The sequence below is a fragment of the Musa acuminata genome, chromosome BXJ3-2 (genome assembly GCF_036884655.1).
Source record: "Musa acuminata AAA Group cultivar baxijiao chromosome BXJ3-2, Cavendish_Baxijiao_AAA, whole genome shotgun sequence".
Taxonomy (NCBI): domain Eukaryota; kingdom Viridiplantae; phylum Streptophyta; class Magnoliopsida; order Zingiberales; family Musaceae; genus Musa; species Musa acuminata.
The window spans coordinates 30,070,604-30,085,848 of record NC_088350.1 but is presented as its reverse complement, the minus strand read 5'-3'; the positions used below and the strand labels follow the sequence as shown (position 1 = coordinate 30,085,848).

The 15,245-nt window shown below is 41.0% G+C and overlaps 3 protein-coding genes across 3 annotated transcripts; all 3 read right to left on the bottom strand.

Moving 5' to 3' along the window:
* Positions 1–994: 994 nt before the first annotated feature.
* LOC103976259 (serine/threonine-protein kinase 54) lies at positions 995–4,852 on the bottom strand. The gene is made up of 6 exons (XM_065138272.1): positions 4,335–4,852; positions 3,119–3,240; positions 2,663–2,859; positions 2,333–2,507; positions 1,502–1,636; positions 995–1,423 (listed from the first exon to the last, which is right to left on the bottom strand). Exons 1-6 carry the CDS (start codon positions 4,579–4,581, stop codon positions 1,211–1,213), a joined length of 1,089 nt encoding a protein of 362 aa, XP_064994344.1. The 5' UTR covers positions 4,582–4,852; the 3' UTR covers positions 995–1,210.
* A 1,607-nt stretch (positions 4,853–6,459) lies between these two features.
* LOC103975545 (transcription factor bHLH162-like) lies at positions 6,460–7,751 on the bottom strand. The gene is made up of 3 exons (XM_009390543.3): positions 7,563–7,751; positions 6,936–7,253; positions 6,460–6,671 (listed from the first exon to the last, which is right to left on the bottom strand). Exons 1-3 carry the CDS (start codon positions 7,698–7,700, stop codon positions 6,603–6,605), a joined length of 525 nt encoding a protein of 174 aa, XP_009388818.2. The 5' UTR covers positions 7,701–7,751; the 3' UTR covers positions 6,460–6,602.
* Positions 7,752–11,657: 3,906 nt separating this feature from the next.
* Positions 11,658–15,240, bottom strand: LOC103975551 (protein NUCLEAR FUSION DEFECTIVE 6, mitochondrial-like). Its single transcript, XM_009390547.3, has 3 exons — positions 15,021–15,240; positions 14,533–14,651; positions 11,658–11,931 (listed from the first exon to the last, which is right to left on the bottom strand). The coding sequence occupies exons 1-3, from the start codon at positions 15,182–15,184 to the stop codon at positions 11,912–11,914; spliced, it is 303 nt and encodes a 100-aa protein (XP_009388822.1). The 5' UTR covers positions 15,185–15,240; the 3' UTR covers positions 11,658–11,911.
* Positions 15,241–15,245: the final 5 nt, after the last annotated feature.

Sequence of the window (15,245 nt, the reverse complement as noted above, 5' to 3'; positions counted from 1 at the left end):
AACAGCAAGCATATGGCTCTTGGTTTGTTTGCTCTGTAATAATCCCAAGGAGGGGTAGGAATGCCGGGGAGTGAAATGAAGCTTCCAAACATCTACTGTGGCTGTAGCAGAGCCATTTTCCATGTGCTCGACGTTTTGCTTGATGCATGCATGATAAGGGGACAGAGACGCTGCTGTATTTGTAGGCAGGCTGGCTAGGCAAGCTTCTCCAGCTTAAACAGATATGGTGGTGACAAAGAAATGGCGAGCTCGATGAGAAAGCCTTATCTATTATGCTCTTGTATTCGTCATGTCGTTCGGACAAAGGTTATTAAAGCTGTCAGTCAGCTTGCTCTCGTGGTCGTCATGTCGTTTGGACAAGATTGTTAAAGCTGTCACGTCGGCTTCATTCTGGAATGCACGTGCCTCTGCGACCACACAAGCTTGGGCCGACGCACGCCACGTCCATGATGCGGTCGGTATATTCCTGTGGGCATTTAAAGGTTGGGCCGGACCCACCCACCACCGCCCACAGGATGATGATAGCCGAATGCTGGCAATGTCTCCACTTTGTTCTCTGCCTTCTTCGCTTCGAATTAGAGTTCCATCAAGTGGCACCCAAATGATGATAGTCTCCTCCGCTTCGTTCTCTGCCTGCTTAACCGTTCGAGGCCATCTAGGAGGCCGCCATAAATATGGCGAGCTCCACCTGTCTGCCGAAGGCCAGCAACATCCATACACAGACAGCGATAACATTTCAGATCACCTTCGGAGCCTCTGAAAGATGTTATTATTGAGTTCTCATCGATGAGTACCATCAAACTAGCAAGCAGCTCGGCGACAGAGAATACTTGAAAGATTCCATGAATGGTAAACACATTGGATACCATAAGATGATGGTTAATGCTACACGTCCCCACCTTTGTCTGCCTGACAGTCCTCTTAATGAGTAATTTGCAATGCACATGAAGATGCAGCCTTGTGCTTCTTCATGTCCACATAAGATGATAGGCCATAGAAGAATATTAATGCGTAGGTGTGGTAACCAGAGTACAAGTGAGAAGCCAAGTTATACACATGAAGATGAATGTCTTTACATCATCACATAAAGAACATACTCTAGATGCATTGCTATAATATCTCAGCTCTGCATCGACATTTGCAATTGATTGTGCAAATTGCTGTGTCTCTTCCAAGTTTAAACATCCCCAGAGCAATGGCTTGCTGCCGATCAAGGGCCTCGGTACCTGCCGAAACACCCGCAACATCCCTGATGTTGCTGATCTGGAGGTATCATACCTCCCCCCTTTGATGTATCAATGGCTTCCAACATGGCTACCACTTCATCCATCTCCGGTCGTCTGTCAGGGTTTGCATCCCAGCAGGTTTTCATCACATTTGCCAGAGAGCTCGGGCAACAGCGTGGTATCTCTGGCCGCAAGTTCTGCGAATTTAAGGATGATCAGTTGTGATCCTACCAGCACCGTAGCGGTTGGACTTTGGGAGAAAGAGAAATGCATACCTGCCGCACGACTGCAGATGTGATCTCGGAAAAGCTAAGGTCAGGATATGGCATATCACAGCAGTATATCTCCCACAGGCAGATACCAAAGCTATAAACATCACATTTTCGATTATAAGGGTTGCCATTAAGGACCTGCAAATGTGTCACTACCATGTTACTGCTTCTGGTTAAACAAGACAATGGACTAATTAAGACAAACCCTTATGTCACTGAAATGTAATCTTTAACAAAGAACAGATTATGCTGTACTTGTACCGAGCTACATTCATTTCACCTCCCTTTTCTCTCTCATTCTTCCATCTCAAGGAAAGCTCCATTTCGATTCTTCTCTATTTTGTCCATCATTTTGTTTGTGTGTCTGTCTAGATGAATCTTTCTTTATCAACAAACCTATTAGTTTCCTAACAAAATTAAGGAGAAGCTTTCTTTCAGTTTGTTTTCTGTCAGATTGACTTTTTCTTCTTTTCTAGCATGCAATCATACATGGTGCAGACAACATGTATACAGCATTCTGTTATCTGTGTACACAGCCAGAAACTACCTTTCACATTCATATATGTGTCGAATTATTTCGTCGTTAGACAACCTAATATGTCATATTGATGCCATGAACTCAAAGAGTAAAAAATATCATAACATATCATAGCATGCTTATCATAAGAAAATCTTTCTTTCAAGACGATGTATTGATACAACACACAATCCAAATGAGTTAATCTTTAATGATTATGACGGCTCCACAAATAGTTCATGCTGCAGAAAAATGTACTGGAAAGAAAATAGAGAAAAAAAATGATGGTGTTGAATGTCACAAAAGGGATCTTGTACCTCTGGTGCCATGTAACCAAGGGTTCCTGTCTCACCCGTCATGTCATTAGGATTTTGAGCCTCAATTCGAGCGACGCCAAAGTCAGCAATTTTTACTCTTCCTGTTCTATCTAGAAGCATATTTTCTGTCTTCACATCTCTGTGCACAATCTTTTTGGAATGAAGATAGCTTAACCTACAGATAGAGATGCAAATTGCACAAACAGATTTATTTTGCAAAGAGCTCTTTTAACAGGGATCAGAAGCATGAAAGTATTTATACATTCAAGCAGAAAAAATATGTGGTGAACTAAGAGCTTCTGAATCAAAGAACTTAAGACCGACTCTCACCCGCTTGCAAGATCCAAAGCCATCTGGACGACTATTTTGAAAGCTATTTTTCTTCTGTGGTGTTTTATAAGAAATGATTTCAGTGCACCGCCAGGGAGATACTCAACGACAACACAGCAAATATTGCTTGGCATGCTAAGATGACCATTTTCTGTTTGTATGTTAAGGTCTGTTGCTCCAATGGCAGCACCAATAAACTGCAAATAAAAAGAAGTTTAAAATGACATAATGCCACACAAACAAGAAGAATTAGTAGATAACCATATTCAAAAAGATGAATGCAGAGAAGATTTCCAACCAGATGACACCTTGTAAACCTAATCTTTCTGCTTAACATGACAGCAACATAAAAGAACTAAATACATCAAGCAAATGGACACGAAAAGCATATGACTCGGATTAAAGTTTTGCAATAGTTACAGAAATAATATCGTATCTTTACGTAACTATCTTTACCTTAGTTACATTGGGATGATCAAGCTGATGCCAAACTGAGACTTCTTGAGAGAAGGCTGCCCGCAGTGCCGCAACTTCAGCTTCCGTTCTGTTTCCCTCTTCGCCCCAGTCTAGCAACTTCACTGAGAGCAGTAAAAAAGATATCCTTTAACAACTAGCAAAAGAAGTGCAGCATACACGCTGAATGTGTAATCGTCTTCAAATCCATGGTCAACATGCAAAACTCAAAAAAAAAAAAAATCTTGCATCAAAACAAATGAGCAAGAGGGATGTGGTTTCCGGTGCTCACTCAGGTAAACCCCAGAGAATGATTCTGAAGCAAAACACAACTTTTATTAGTCTGTTTTACATATTTAAGTGCCTGCTAATGCTGAAACAGATGAACTACCATGCATCAAAACCACACAATGTCAAACTCAATCACCCCAGAGTGCATAGCATATCAACCATTTCTTGTCATCATTTGTCAGTGCTACAGCTTTCTGTTCTGCTTTAGATATCACAAGACCAACACCCACGTCAAACCAGTAATAGTTGTTTAGTTCGGTTCACATGAAGTACAAGGGAGAAAACAACTGATGCAACAAGTGTCACGGAAAACACTCCACCCAGCATGTGAAGTCACAGGCAGGTTTGTGGCTACATCAATGAACAATAGCCTTTATAAGCCCAACCGGGGCGTACCAAACCCCAAAAGGTGAAGCATATCACCCGGCAAACACAAGAGCAGAGACGTAAACAGAAAGATCATGGTATCACAAATGGAAATTTGCATTTGAATCTTCTCCAAACTGATGACGAGACAAGTAGGCATACTTTTCCCCTTCATTTCCATCACTACGTAAAGGAACAAGCAGAGTCTGTGCATCGTAGAAAATACGAACAGATTCAGCAGGAGACGGAGAGAAAGAGCATAAATCTAAACGGATTCCACAGAAAAAAAATAAAAACAAATAATCTAGAGAAAAAAAAGGGAATTCTTCGAAAGATGATGAAGCACTTCGAAGCAATTGAATTCGGTAGATTCGACGCAAGAGAAAGAGGGGATGTCTCGAAGAGTTCGAAGGAAATCACGAAACGAGAAAAATCGATGGAGCTAAAAGCCCTAATCGATCGCCAAAAAGATCAATTTTCGGCAGTAAAACGCAAGCATTATTGGACAGAGAAGACCAAATATGCATCGGAATTCCTCCTCTCTCTCCCTCTCTCTTTTTACCGGCGACGTCCTGGCCGTCGTAGACCCCACGGTGGACGGTGCCGAAGGTGCCCCTGGCGATTACCCCCTTGATGAGCAGCTTCGATGGGTCGATCTCCCACTCCTCCCTCCGCCTCTCCCTCCTCTCCTCCTCCTTCCTCTTCTCCATCGTCCATGCCCGGCTGAGGTGCCGCTCCAGTTGCTCGTCCAAGCTCTTCAGATCGATCTGGTCCGCCCTCACGAACCCATCTCCGCCCCCTTCCTTCATCCCTCTCTCCCCTCACTCACTCCTTTGCCGCCTCTAAGGCTACCACGCAAAGCCAAAAATATGGGATCTTTATAAGCTTCTCTTCTCTTCTACTCTCACCTCCTCCTCTACTGCATCTTCTCCTCTCCCCATGCCACCCACTTGTATAGGCTACTTCCTCTTCTTTCCATAAAGACTTTCTTCTTTCTTCGTCTCCCCTCTTGTTACTCTCTCTGTGTTTGTCTCACACACACACCACACACACTTTCTCTCTCTATGTTTCCATTTGTGCACATGGGTTGCCTCTCTCTCTCTCCCCCCAATCAAAGCCTGTTTTATATATTTCCCACCTTTCTATCTATTATCAAGAGTCCATGATCACAAAAGACATCCAAATCTTCTTCTTCTGCAGTATTTTTAGACTTCCTTCACGGCTCTCCTTTGACTCCAGACTTACATCCACCTTCCGTGCCTCGTTTTATCTGAGACATTGACCGTCCTGCCTTATGTTAGCATGCATGTGTGGTGGACTTTGTCATTGCGTTTGGACTCGAGACTAGTGAAATGATCAGCCAAACGAAAACCATATCTATGCGTTGACTCTACTGTTCTTCATGATTCATACAAGCCTTTATTCTTATTTCTCTTTTGTGAGCCAAACTAATTTTAGTGAGTATCATTGTATGCCATCATCCCCACAAGAAATGGAAGATCACATACATGTCCGCTATAATGACGGCCCCGGTGAAGATTCCATGTACAGTGAATTAGAACCTTGCATTTATAAGTAGTCAAAGATATCTATCATGTATGATTCCACATTCAGGCACCTTGATCGACCATTAATGATGCGAAGATTTCTACAAGGATTTGGGAGAAAGATTTAAGTTAAGAAAGACATCAAATCAGAATCCCTTCATCTGTACCCTTTTCGAGTGCATGGTTGAAGGGGTTATATGTAGAGGATGATTCCGAGACCACTTTGGACATCTTCATTCCAAATAAATGCAGCAGCAGCAGCAGCAAAGACCGATCGTGTCACATTTACCTATGTAGTCAACCATTAATAGTCGATCGACGTCTGCGTGAATCACATTTATATTTGTAGACTGTTACGTTTGGAAACATATTTATATATTTTTTTTTGGAAATATATTCATCTATTTTGAGAACAGATTAATACATCACTATATATTTATTAAAATTTTAAATGAATAATTTCAAATATTGTGTGCCATTTTTAGTTAGCGACATTAATTTTCCTCCGATCCATCGAACGTGAATATATTGTGAAAATATATTACTGATTTGCAATTATGTTTATAATATTATGATAGATAAGCTATTTATGCACGAAACTATTAGAGTCCGTTGACGAGTTCTTCTCGAAGCAGTTCGGGCTGGAAAATATATGTGGGCTCAATCGTCCATCTTGTAAACTGGGCCTCCGAGACATAACCGGGCCGGTTCCAGGATCGCCGCCGCCAGCCGCCAGCCGCCCACCGGGAACACGTGAGGAAGCGCCGTCGATTTGACGTCCCGATTCCCGGGGTAGCGACGAAGAAGATGCAGGGGAATCCGCTCACCGTCGGTGATGGTAAAACGACGCAACACGGAGCATTTGATGACTAAAAGTTTTCTATTTAAGGGTTTCATTCTGCCGTCAGTTGCAATGCGGTAACCTGACAAGGGTTGTCGGATCGCCGACACGGTCGAAGAAAATGTTTGGTGAGTACGAGGAAGATTCCCATACGAGCGCTAAGAACGTGTTTAAGAGAACTAAAATGCCACTGAAACAAGAGAAGCTTCCATTAGTCAATAGTCTGCAGACTACAGAGGGTACAACAATCATGCAAGCTCCAAGCATCAATCTCAACTCAAAAAAAGGAAAGAGGAAAGCACTACGTCTGTTCGTGGTGTTGGGATCATCTTCTTCTTCCTCCTCCGACGAAACCGATCCATATCAATAGCAGTCTTAAAAAAAGTGCATGGTACACGTCCATATGTCCTCAGGAATCTGGAAAACCATGTCTCCTAGATGATTACTTAACCAGCTCCTTCAGTCTCTCGGATACCCTCGAAGCCTCCAAGCCAATTCTGGTGCTGACAGCCTGCAAACACAGGTAATAACAGCTCATCACACATGTAGGTAAAATGCTGTAGGCTAACAGGAAGACCGACACATCCTGATCGATTGGAATCGTAGCTGCAAACACAAAAAAACCATATGTTTTTGGGAAGGATTTCGTTAACCTACGTAAGGTAAGGTGTCCTAATCCTATAAACAAGATCCCTTGCCTGGACATAAATCATCATCTGCCTTAGCTCGAGCTACCCAAACTAGTAAAGACCAAAGAGAGTCGGATGGTGATTACCTGCGAATGTATTGTGTGGTAGATCTTGTCACCGACGACTGAGAAGCTAGCATGGATGACTTCGGCACCTTCTTCCTCGAGAACATTGATCACCTCATGGAACATGAAGCTTTTGTTCACACCACTTATCAGAAGTATCTCCAGGTTCAGATCCTGGTATTTTACTTCAATGATTGGCAATAGATAGCCCGTTCCCATCTCATTTCTGGCCGCGCTGGTCTGCACGAGCCTTCTCTGCTTCAACTTTTCGATCCTTTCACCAAGATATTTGATGTAAGATGCGGCTTGATCCAAGTTGTCTTGCTTTGTCATTATATCCTGTAACTCAATAGCAATTCTTGTATTATAATGTAGCAGATGATGGAAGAAAAGTAGACAAGTCCACGACTTTTATCTCAGGACATACAATTACTGGAATTATTTTGTCCATCGATTATTAGTTTAAGAATACTTTGTGACAGGAAGGAATGTCAACGTGGATGATGGCGATGACGCATTCTGAGATCAATCAAATCATGTAAGAGAAAGAAGAAAGAGAGAGAAACCCATTCATCAGGCAGTAGGGTTCTGATGGAGATAAAACATCCGAGAAAGAAACAGAAGCGAAGGAAGAAGCAAGATGCTTACCTTTGCCGTGGTTCTGTGTTCCGCGGGAATGATGGAGGAAAGCTTCAAGTACAGGGTCTTCATGTGCAGTCTCCTATATTTTTCCGCCAGCTTCCTCTCCAACTTAAGATCTGCTCGACCACCGTGACAGTTCCTCATGGTCTCTCTTCCTGTTGGTAATTAATTATCTCTGCAACTCTCTGCACGCACCTTGTCTGATGATTCCTAGCGCCTGGTGAATATATAGTGGGCGGAGGAGCCGTGTTTAGTGTGGCCGAACCAGGAGACGAGGAAATCTGTGGTCCGCTGCCGGGATTGGGAGGATGAGAACAAGAGAGAAGTGAGAGGAGGAAATCTGTGGTCCGCTGTCCGGATTGGGAGGATGAGAGAGAAGTTGATATCAGATAAAATTTTTTCAACTATACGAGGAAATCTTTTTATTCTTTTGAGGGAGAGCGACATGTTAATATATTTAAGCTAAAACTTATTCAATAAAGTTTCTTCAATAATTCTTATCTTCTATTCTTTCCAACATGATATCAGAGCTTACCTAGAGCAAGCTCTTTTCTCGCTGCCGATTCATTATTGTTGCTTCTTCATCTATGGCGATAAAAGAAAAGACTTTCTACTACTGTTTTTCCGTTGTTAGGCCATCAGTGCGACAAATCTTTTCTCCTCGACGAACAACAATTGTCTTCTCCATTGCCACTCTGCGCCAACGTTTGTTCCCTTTCGTTGTGGCACTGCCCTTTCCTCCTCTGTTGCAGCTTTCTTCTCTATTGTAGCATCGTTGCAGCTTCCTCCTCTACTGCACCTCTATTGCAGCTTCCTCCTCTGCTATAGTTTCCTCCTTTGCTATAGCATCGTTGTAACTTATTCCTTTGCTACATACAGTATTGCTATAGCTTTTTTCATTACTGTAGCTTTCTCTTCTGCTGCAACCGTCGCTGTCATCGTCGCAATCGCAGCAACAACAACAACAGCAACAACGATCTGCTCTTGCTCTACTCACGAAGCCTCTGGCTCGTAAACTGTTTGCTTTGCATCAATCCAAGATTGGTATCCTTGACAGAAGCATATCTTATGGGGGCATGATAGTAAATAAGATTTTCTCAACTATACAAGGAAATCTCTCTATTCTGTTGAGAGAAATCCTTTATTCCGTTGAGGAAAATTATTCCTCTTAATCTGTATAAATAGGAGAGTGGACAGTATTTAAACTAAAGCTTTTTCAAAACTTTTTCAATAAAGTTTCTTCAATAATTCTTCTTTATCTTTTAACAGAGTGGAATGCGAAAAATGAATACTGACCGGCCAAACATTTCAACCAAAGCTGGCTCACGTCTACACCACACACTCCGCTCTCCTTGTCACGTCTACACCACACACTCCGCTCTCGCTGTCTCTCCTTTCTGGATCCGATAGCTAACCAAAACTGGCTGTTTTTTTATGCTGATTTGGGTTTATAGGTTCACATTGCAAATGAATCGAGTAATTTCAGTTAAATTCACCTCTATGGTCGATCTGAATTCATCATTTTATCGTCCCTCTCATTACTATCTGATTCGCTTAAGAACTGCATGCTGTGGCAATCACTTGATGTTCATAATCTGCTATATCAGCACGACAACGTCTTCTCTGAAAGCACAAGTATCGGTTTTTTGTTGGTGGATGTTGATAGCTTTACCTTTGCAGTACCACACACTTGTAATCACGCAAGGTTAATGCTTCGATTTCTAATCAGTCGAGTGCCTTTTTGTTGTGCAATGAAGTCTGCGAAGACAAGGCCACCCTCGTAGCCATTGTTGTCCACGGTGGAGTGTACGAGATCCGAGATCTGCAGGGAGAGACCATGAGGCCATGTTCGATGATAGCCGACCAGCACAATTGATGCCCGGGCCCTGTGAATACACGCACAGGTAGAGAGCTACACAGAACCCCCATTCTTCTTCTTCGTCTTCCTCTTCTTCCAGATATGCCACGACTAACACGTTCCCTTCGGTTCCCATACGTTGGAGGTATTGGATTTTCTTTCAGAACACCAAAGGGCGGAATAAATGTGCATTTTGAATCCATGCAGCTGACGTCTTCTTCGATAGAGACTGAACTCAAATCTTAACGAAGATGGGCAACGATGGAACATCAAATAAATTCATTCGATGAAGTAAACTGCCAACAACTTGATTGGGGCTCTTAAGACTCACAGCTGTGCCCATGGCCGGAGCCCGGTGGAGTTCTCCTCCATGTGTTCGTGCTTCACGGAGGAAGAGTCATCTCATCCGGTGAACAGGACAAACCAAGTTGGAATAGTCATCTTATCCCACGTTTCTCTCTGGACAGTGGACTCGGTTCGGTACAGCTTCCGAACTCGGATACTGGGAAGCTCAATGAACGCGGCAGTCAACCCATAATACGGGGAGATGCAACGAATAAAGACTGGAATCAGTCTCTCGTACTGTAAACAGCAGGAAAGAATGCATAAAGGATCAATAATTTCAAGAGAAGCGGGCATGGAGAATTCAGTCAAGTTTGGTGTGCGTGCATGTATTTGAATCCTTTTACTCGATTCGAGCGTTCAAACCCTCGTCATGCCTCACGAATTATTTTGGCAAGAAACTGAAAAGCTTTTAGTCGATCGTCATCTAATATATAATTTTTATATGATTTTTATATGATATTTCAGATTAATAGAAGGAGACAGAGACTATCCCCATCATATAAATAAGAATCAGACAAATGATTACAAGTTATCTTCTTTTAATTAGTTATGTGGAGAAAAGATTAAAAATAAAATAGATAGTTAGAGGTGATTAAGGACTACCTCATCGTAAAATATTATTCCTTTTTGACTAAATATAAAATTTTATTTTTAATGTAGTAAAAAAAGAGATCATTTTGAACCACTTGCGATCATGAATTACTAACTTGAACGTCGAAAGATTCACATGTTAGCAGGAAGATGAAACATCAGCATTAGCATCATTATTATCAGCCTTCGGAACAATCAAATCATCCACGATTATACGATTCTTCAGCACAATTATTGGAGTCTCTAAAACGTGTTAATCATCATGTCCCCATCTCAGTACCAACTGTGGACTGCTGATAATTGTAGATGACAACATGTGAAGCCCCATCAGCCACCAATTATCAACTATGCCCATTGCCTTCACGCGTCGACATCTTGTCAATGGTATGTCACTTCCGCTCGGAATCTCACATTCGAGTCGAGGAATAGTAAGCTTAATTCGCCGACATTCTAGTGGTGGAAGTGACAAAGCCGGGTGTTTTGGTCAGTCAGGCGATTCCCAATTGCAATGATGTAAATAATTATTATAACACGCTACTTGGTGCCTACAAATGAACTGCCCAAGAGATCCCTCAACAAGTTCAATCACTACCTCCGCTGGGTGTGATCCTCCGGAAATGTGAGAGCTTCAATTGATGCTGATGACCACAAACCTCGCACGAACCAAGAATATGCTGTCCAGTTGAGAAGTGCTATAATTAGTCGCAACATCTTGCAAGTCCTCAAATCAGTCTGACTAAAGTTGGATGCTGCCTTTTACCTGCATGTTTTGCTGAAGGAATCAGAAGAAATGGGTACATTGATAAGCTTGTGGTCACCCACTCTTTTTCTCAACAGCAGAATTGCACAATATCATACAAAAAAGTGTGAATCAGCATGCCGTCTACTACATTTTTCGCTTCAATTATTATCTCGACATCTGTTCATCCTTCTCCAAGCACAAAACACATTGAGGTGCATGATATTAATATGGTTTCGACGTATCCAAAGTAGGAAACAAAAAGAGCTAAAACCAAAACTCCAACAAGCTTGACTATTATAACCAATCAAACGACTAGAATGACTGAATTAAAGGTTTGATGGCTGACAGACTCATAAAATAGCAATTGATTGCTTATCTAACTTACAAACATCATAATGTTTGGCCAGATGACAGCACCTCAAGTAGCAATGTTGTGTTAACATTTGCGCATCCGAATGAAACCTTGCGCATCCAAATATTAAAAACACGCATCTAAAAAACGTGACTGAAACATGAAACAGATAACAAAAAGGAAAACAGCTGCAGTTGGATGTTCCTGAGAATATGATAAAAAGTTTCAACCACTATAAGAATGACTATGCCAGGAGGTTGCGACACACTTTCATAACACAAGACCAGAAAGGAATTGTTGAGATATTTCTGGTATGCTAGAATTGAAATCCAACGTAACATTTATTTTAGAAGAGAGAAGAACCAAGATCATCGTTTAGAGCAATGACGCCTTCTAGTAAGCACATTGATCAAGAAACAAACTCAGCAATCCTCAGCACAGCATTTGTTTCAAGTTTATCTCTGATGTCATAGAGGCGTTGCAAATCCTACAAAAAGTTATCATGTTACATATGCAAAGCAAATAAAATATCAGACAACATTTCACTAACACAACCAGATGATTTACATGTTCAAGTGATGATAACAAAGGTTCATAACATAAGGTGATGCATTGTTCAAGTGGAAAAGAAAAACTCAGCAAGGTAGATATATTTGGAATTTAACATGAGTAAATATGATTTAAACCAGCAGAAGTCACTCATTGTCCTGTTTGTTAAGCAACAAAATAAATGACTGTTCATAAGAACAATGCCGGGTTAGGAACATTAGAAAAATGTTTCCTAAAGCAATAGAGTCAAATTCATGATGAAGTTATTGGAAAATAGAAGAAGCACATGCCAAATAAGTACAATGATAACACTAACACTAATTTATAACCTTAAGCAAACCATGGCCTATAGAAATGACCGTAAATAGAACCAATGATAGTTATAGCAGAGATGCAGAAAAGCACTGCCAATGCTAGCAAACAGAAACCAAGTGTTGCTTGTCACCATAAAACATGGTTCCATACTACATAGTTATGTACCACACATATCGTGCATGCTAGTTACAGTGGATGCATATCAACTATCTCACTTAAAACGGTCCATATTATTCTTGGACTGATCTGATCTGGCTGTTCGTTATAGAGATGGGTCTTGAAACCCCCAAAAGACTGACGAACACCAGTCAAGTACCAAACAAAATAAATTTCTGATTATTTCAAAACAACTCAATCCACCATGATCCAGTTTGCTTGACCTGGCGTTTCCATATTGAAATTTTATGCTGTACAATCCATCTCGAACTTTTTCCTGATTCTGCAAATACTGTCATATAAGATCCCTCACGCATGACTCAGAAATTGAATAAATTGGTGAGGCTGGCATAACATTTCACCGAGTCAAAGGTTGACAAGCATGGATGAAGCTAAAACTACACTGCTGGATAGATTCCCATAACAAATCAGGGATGAACAACAAAAAATTCACGAAAAGATAAGGGGAAACAAGGGAGAGAAGAGACAACAGTTCAGAAAGATATGGGCCGGCACACTCAACTTTTATCACATTACATATATCAGAAATTCCAAAATATCAATCAAGCTACAGGAAATCCTTATTTGACCTTTATATTATATGGACAAATATGAGCAACAAACAATACAAGAACCCCTCTATTAAGTATGATGATTGGTGCCAGTCAGATACTAATCCTTCTTTTTTATTTTTTCTAGTACTCCAGAACCAAATAAAAACAAGAGTTTAACACTTTTCTTCCATTTGAGTTCCGACAAACATGCCACAGTCTATCAAAGGATCAGGACTCAAATAAATATATCATGGTACTCAAACAAACAAGTTTAAGAACTCTGTATTGGAAGCATCTGATGGCCACAAAACATATCTGTTTTGTTTGGTTTTTGAAATTTCATAGAGGAAAAATAAAATTAAGTTTCTAATTTTAAAAATTCAGGCAAAACGCTTCACCGAATAAGGGGGCTAAAAGAACAAACTCGAATGAAGGTTATGGGCATACAAGCTCTCAAACCCAATGAATAAGAGGGGGTTATGGGCAGGGTTTGCCGTACCGAGCCGTACCGCCCGGTACGGGCGGTACGTATCGGTCCGAGTACTGTAACAGTTACTGTATCACTGTAGAAGTTACTGTATCACTGCAGCTACAGTACTCGGTACACCTGGGTGTACCGCTCGGTATACCGTACCGTACCGGTACCGAGCCCAGGTCGAAATACCGGTACGATACGGTATTGCGAATCTTGGTTATGGGCATACTAAACCAACAGATAAGGGGGTTAAAAGAATTTATTATTCTAGTAATCTTTAGAACTCTGATTTGGATTTGAGAGTTCTTCTTTGGTATGCCCATAATCTTCTTTAACCAAAGAGCAAACTCTCAAACCCAAAATCAGAGGTCTGAAGATTACTAGAATAATAAAAACAATATTACACTGGACCTATTCCTTACAAACAGAAAAAACCACAAGACTCCAATGTAACTGATCAAACAGCAGCTAGGAAAGTTAAAAGTTTGTGGTTGAAAATATATCCCATCACCTACTGTTTCTCCTAAAAATTGTGTCTATAATTAGTTGATTTTTCTGTCGAAAAGTTAAATAATGTGATAGTAACCCTGCAAACAGAAAAAAAAAAACAAACAAACAGAAGTCCTGAGGGACCTCTACAATTATAGAAAAACTAAAACAAAAAAGTATGTTGTGTTAAAATATTCTATAACAAAAAAAAAAACAGATAACATCTTTGAGGTCAGTTCCAATTCATAACTAAACTGATCTAAAAGTATATGTGGGACTTGAGAAGTCAGGAAGAATATAAAGAAAGATCTAAACTTGCTAGATTTGAAGTATCTGTCGTAACATTTCAGACAAAGTAAAACAAGTAAACTAACTAAAACTAACCTAAGCAAAACAAACACTTCTGCTACAACAAGTGATACCGTCATAGTCTCTCAATCCAATTCATGGAATCAAACCAATTATGTTTTAAAGTAAAACAGGCAAATTATCATATAATATTTGCTAATTATGATGAACTACAAAAAAGAAGAGAGGATAAACGGATTACCTTCTGAAAGCCAAGTCCAGCCTCCAGGCCTTGCGGAGAGCATAGAAGTGAGCAATGCCGTGGCAGTAACGCTGTGAAAAGGCATCAAAGACTGTGCACAACCCAACTCAACCGCGGACCTGCAGGACCTAATCCGTCAGTAATGCATACAATTCACATTACAATAACAAAGCTACCACTTTTGCCACACACAATCCAACTATAAAACAAGAACCCATAAAAAATATTCAAATAAAAAGAAAGATGATGCGAAACGAGAAGAAAAAAAGAATAACAAAACTTCGAAGTTCTTAATTCTGAAAAAAATTGACTGCGTTGATGATCCAAAAATAAATCTACTGGTGAGCGCTTCCACATGGAAAAAAGTAGATTAGTAAGTACAAAAGATGTAAACTTTTCCAGATCATATCGCCCAAATTCTAAGTTAAAACTAATAAACGAATGAGATAAGATCGAAGACGATGGCGAAAGATGCGAGGGAGAAGTACCTCGAGATTCCCGAGGGACGCTTGCGGCGCGAGAGCCGAGAGAAGGCCCGAGTTGGAGGAGAAGAAGATGGGAAAGCTCTCGAGGTGGCGGCAACGGAGATCAGAGAAGAAGGGATGCCACGGCATGCGAGGGCTCTTCGTGCGCCGCCAATCGCCGCCGCCATGTTTACTTTTGGCCCTCTTCTAACCTCCGCTATTTTGCCGTTGCGTAGTAGCAGTCACTGT

Coding starts and splice junctions, on each gene's coding strand:
- LOC103976259 (XM_065138272.1), bottom strand. CDS start 4,581: ATGAAGGAAGGGGGCGGAGATGGGTTCGTGAGGGCGGACCAGATCGAT. Junction 2,860..3,118: donor ATCATCCCAATGTAACTAAG/GTAAAGATAGTT, acceptor TTTTATTTGCAG/TTTATTGGTGCTGCCATTGG. Junction 1,637..2,332: donor TTGGTTACATGGCACCAGAG/GTACAAGATCCC, acceptor ACACATTTGCAG/GTCCTTAATGGCAACCCTTA.
- LOC103975545 (XM_009390543.3), bottom strand. CDS start 7,700: ATGAGGAACTGTCACGGTGGTCGAGCAGATCTTAAGTTGGAGAGGAAG. Junction 7,254..7,562: donor AACACAGAACCACGGCAAAG/GTAAGCATCTTG, acceptor ATTGAGTTACAG/GATATAATGACAAAGCAAGA. Junction 6,672..6,935: donor ACCACACAATACATTCGCAG/GTAATCACCATC, acceptor CTGTGTTTGCAG/GCTGTCAGCACCAGAATTGG.
- LOC103975551 (XM_009390547.3), bottom strand. CDS start 15,184: ATGGCGGCGGCGATTGGCGGCGCACGAAGAGCCCTCGCATGCCGTGGC. Junction 14,652..15,020: donor CGTCCCTCGGGAATCTCGAG/GTACTTCTCCCT, acceptor TAGGTCCTGCAG/GTCCGCGGTTGAGTTGGGTT. Junction 11,932..14,532: donor CTGGACTTGGCTTTCAGAAG/GTAATCCGTTTA, acceptor AACTTTTTGTAG/GATTTGCAACGCCTCTATGA.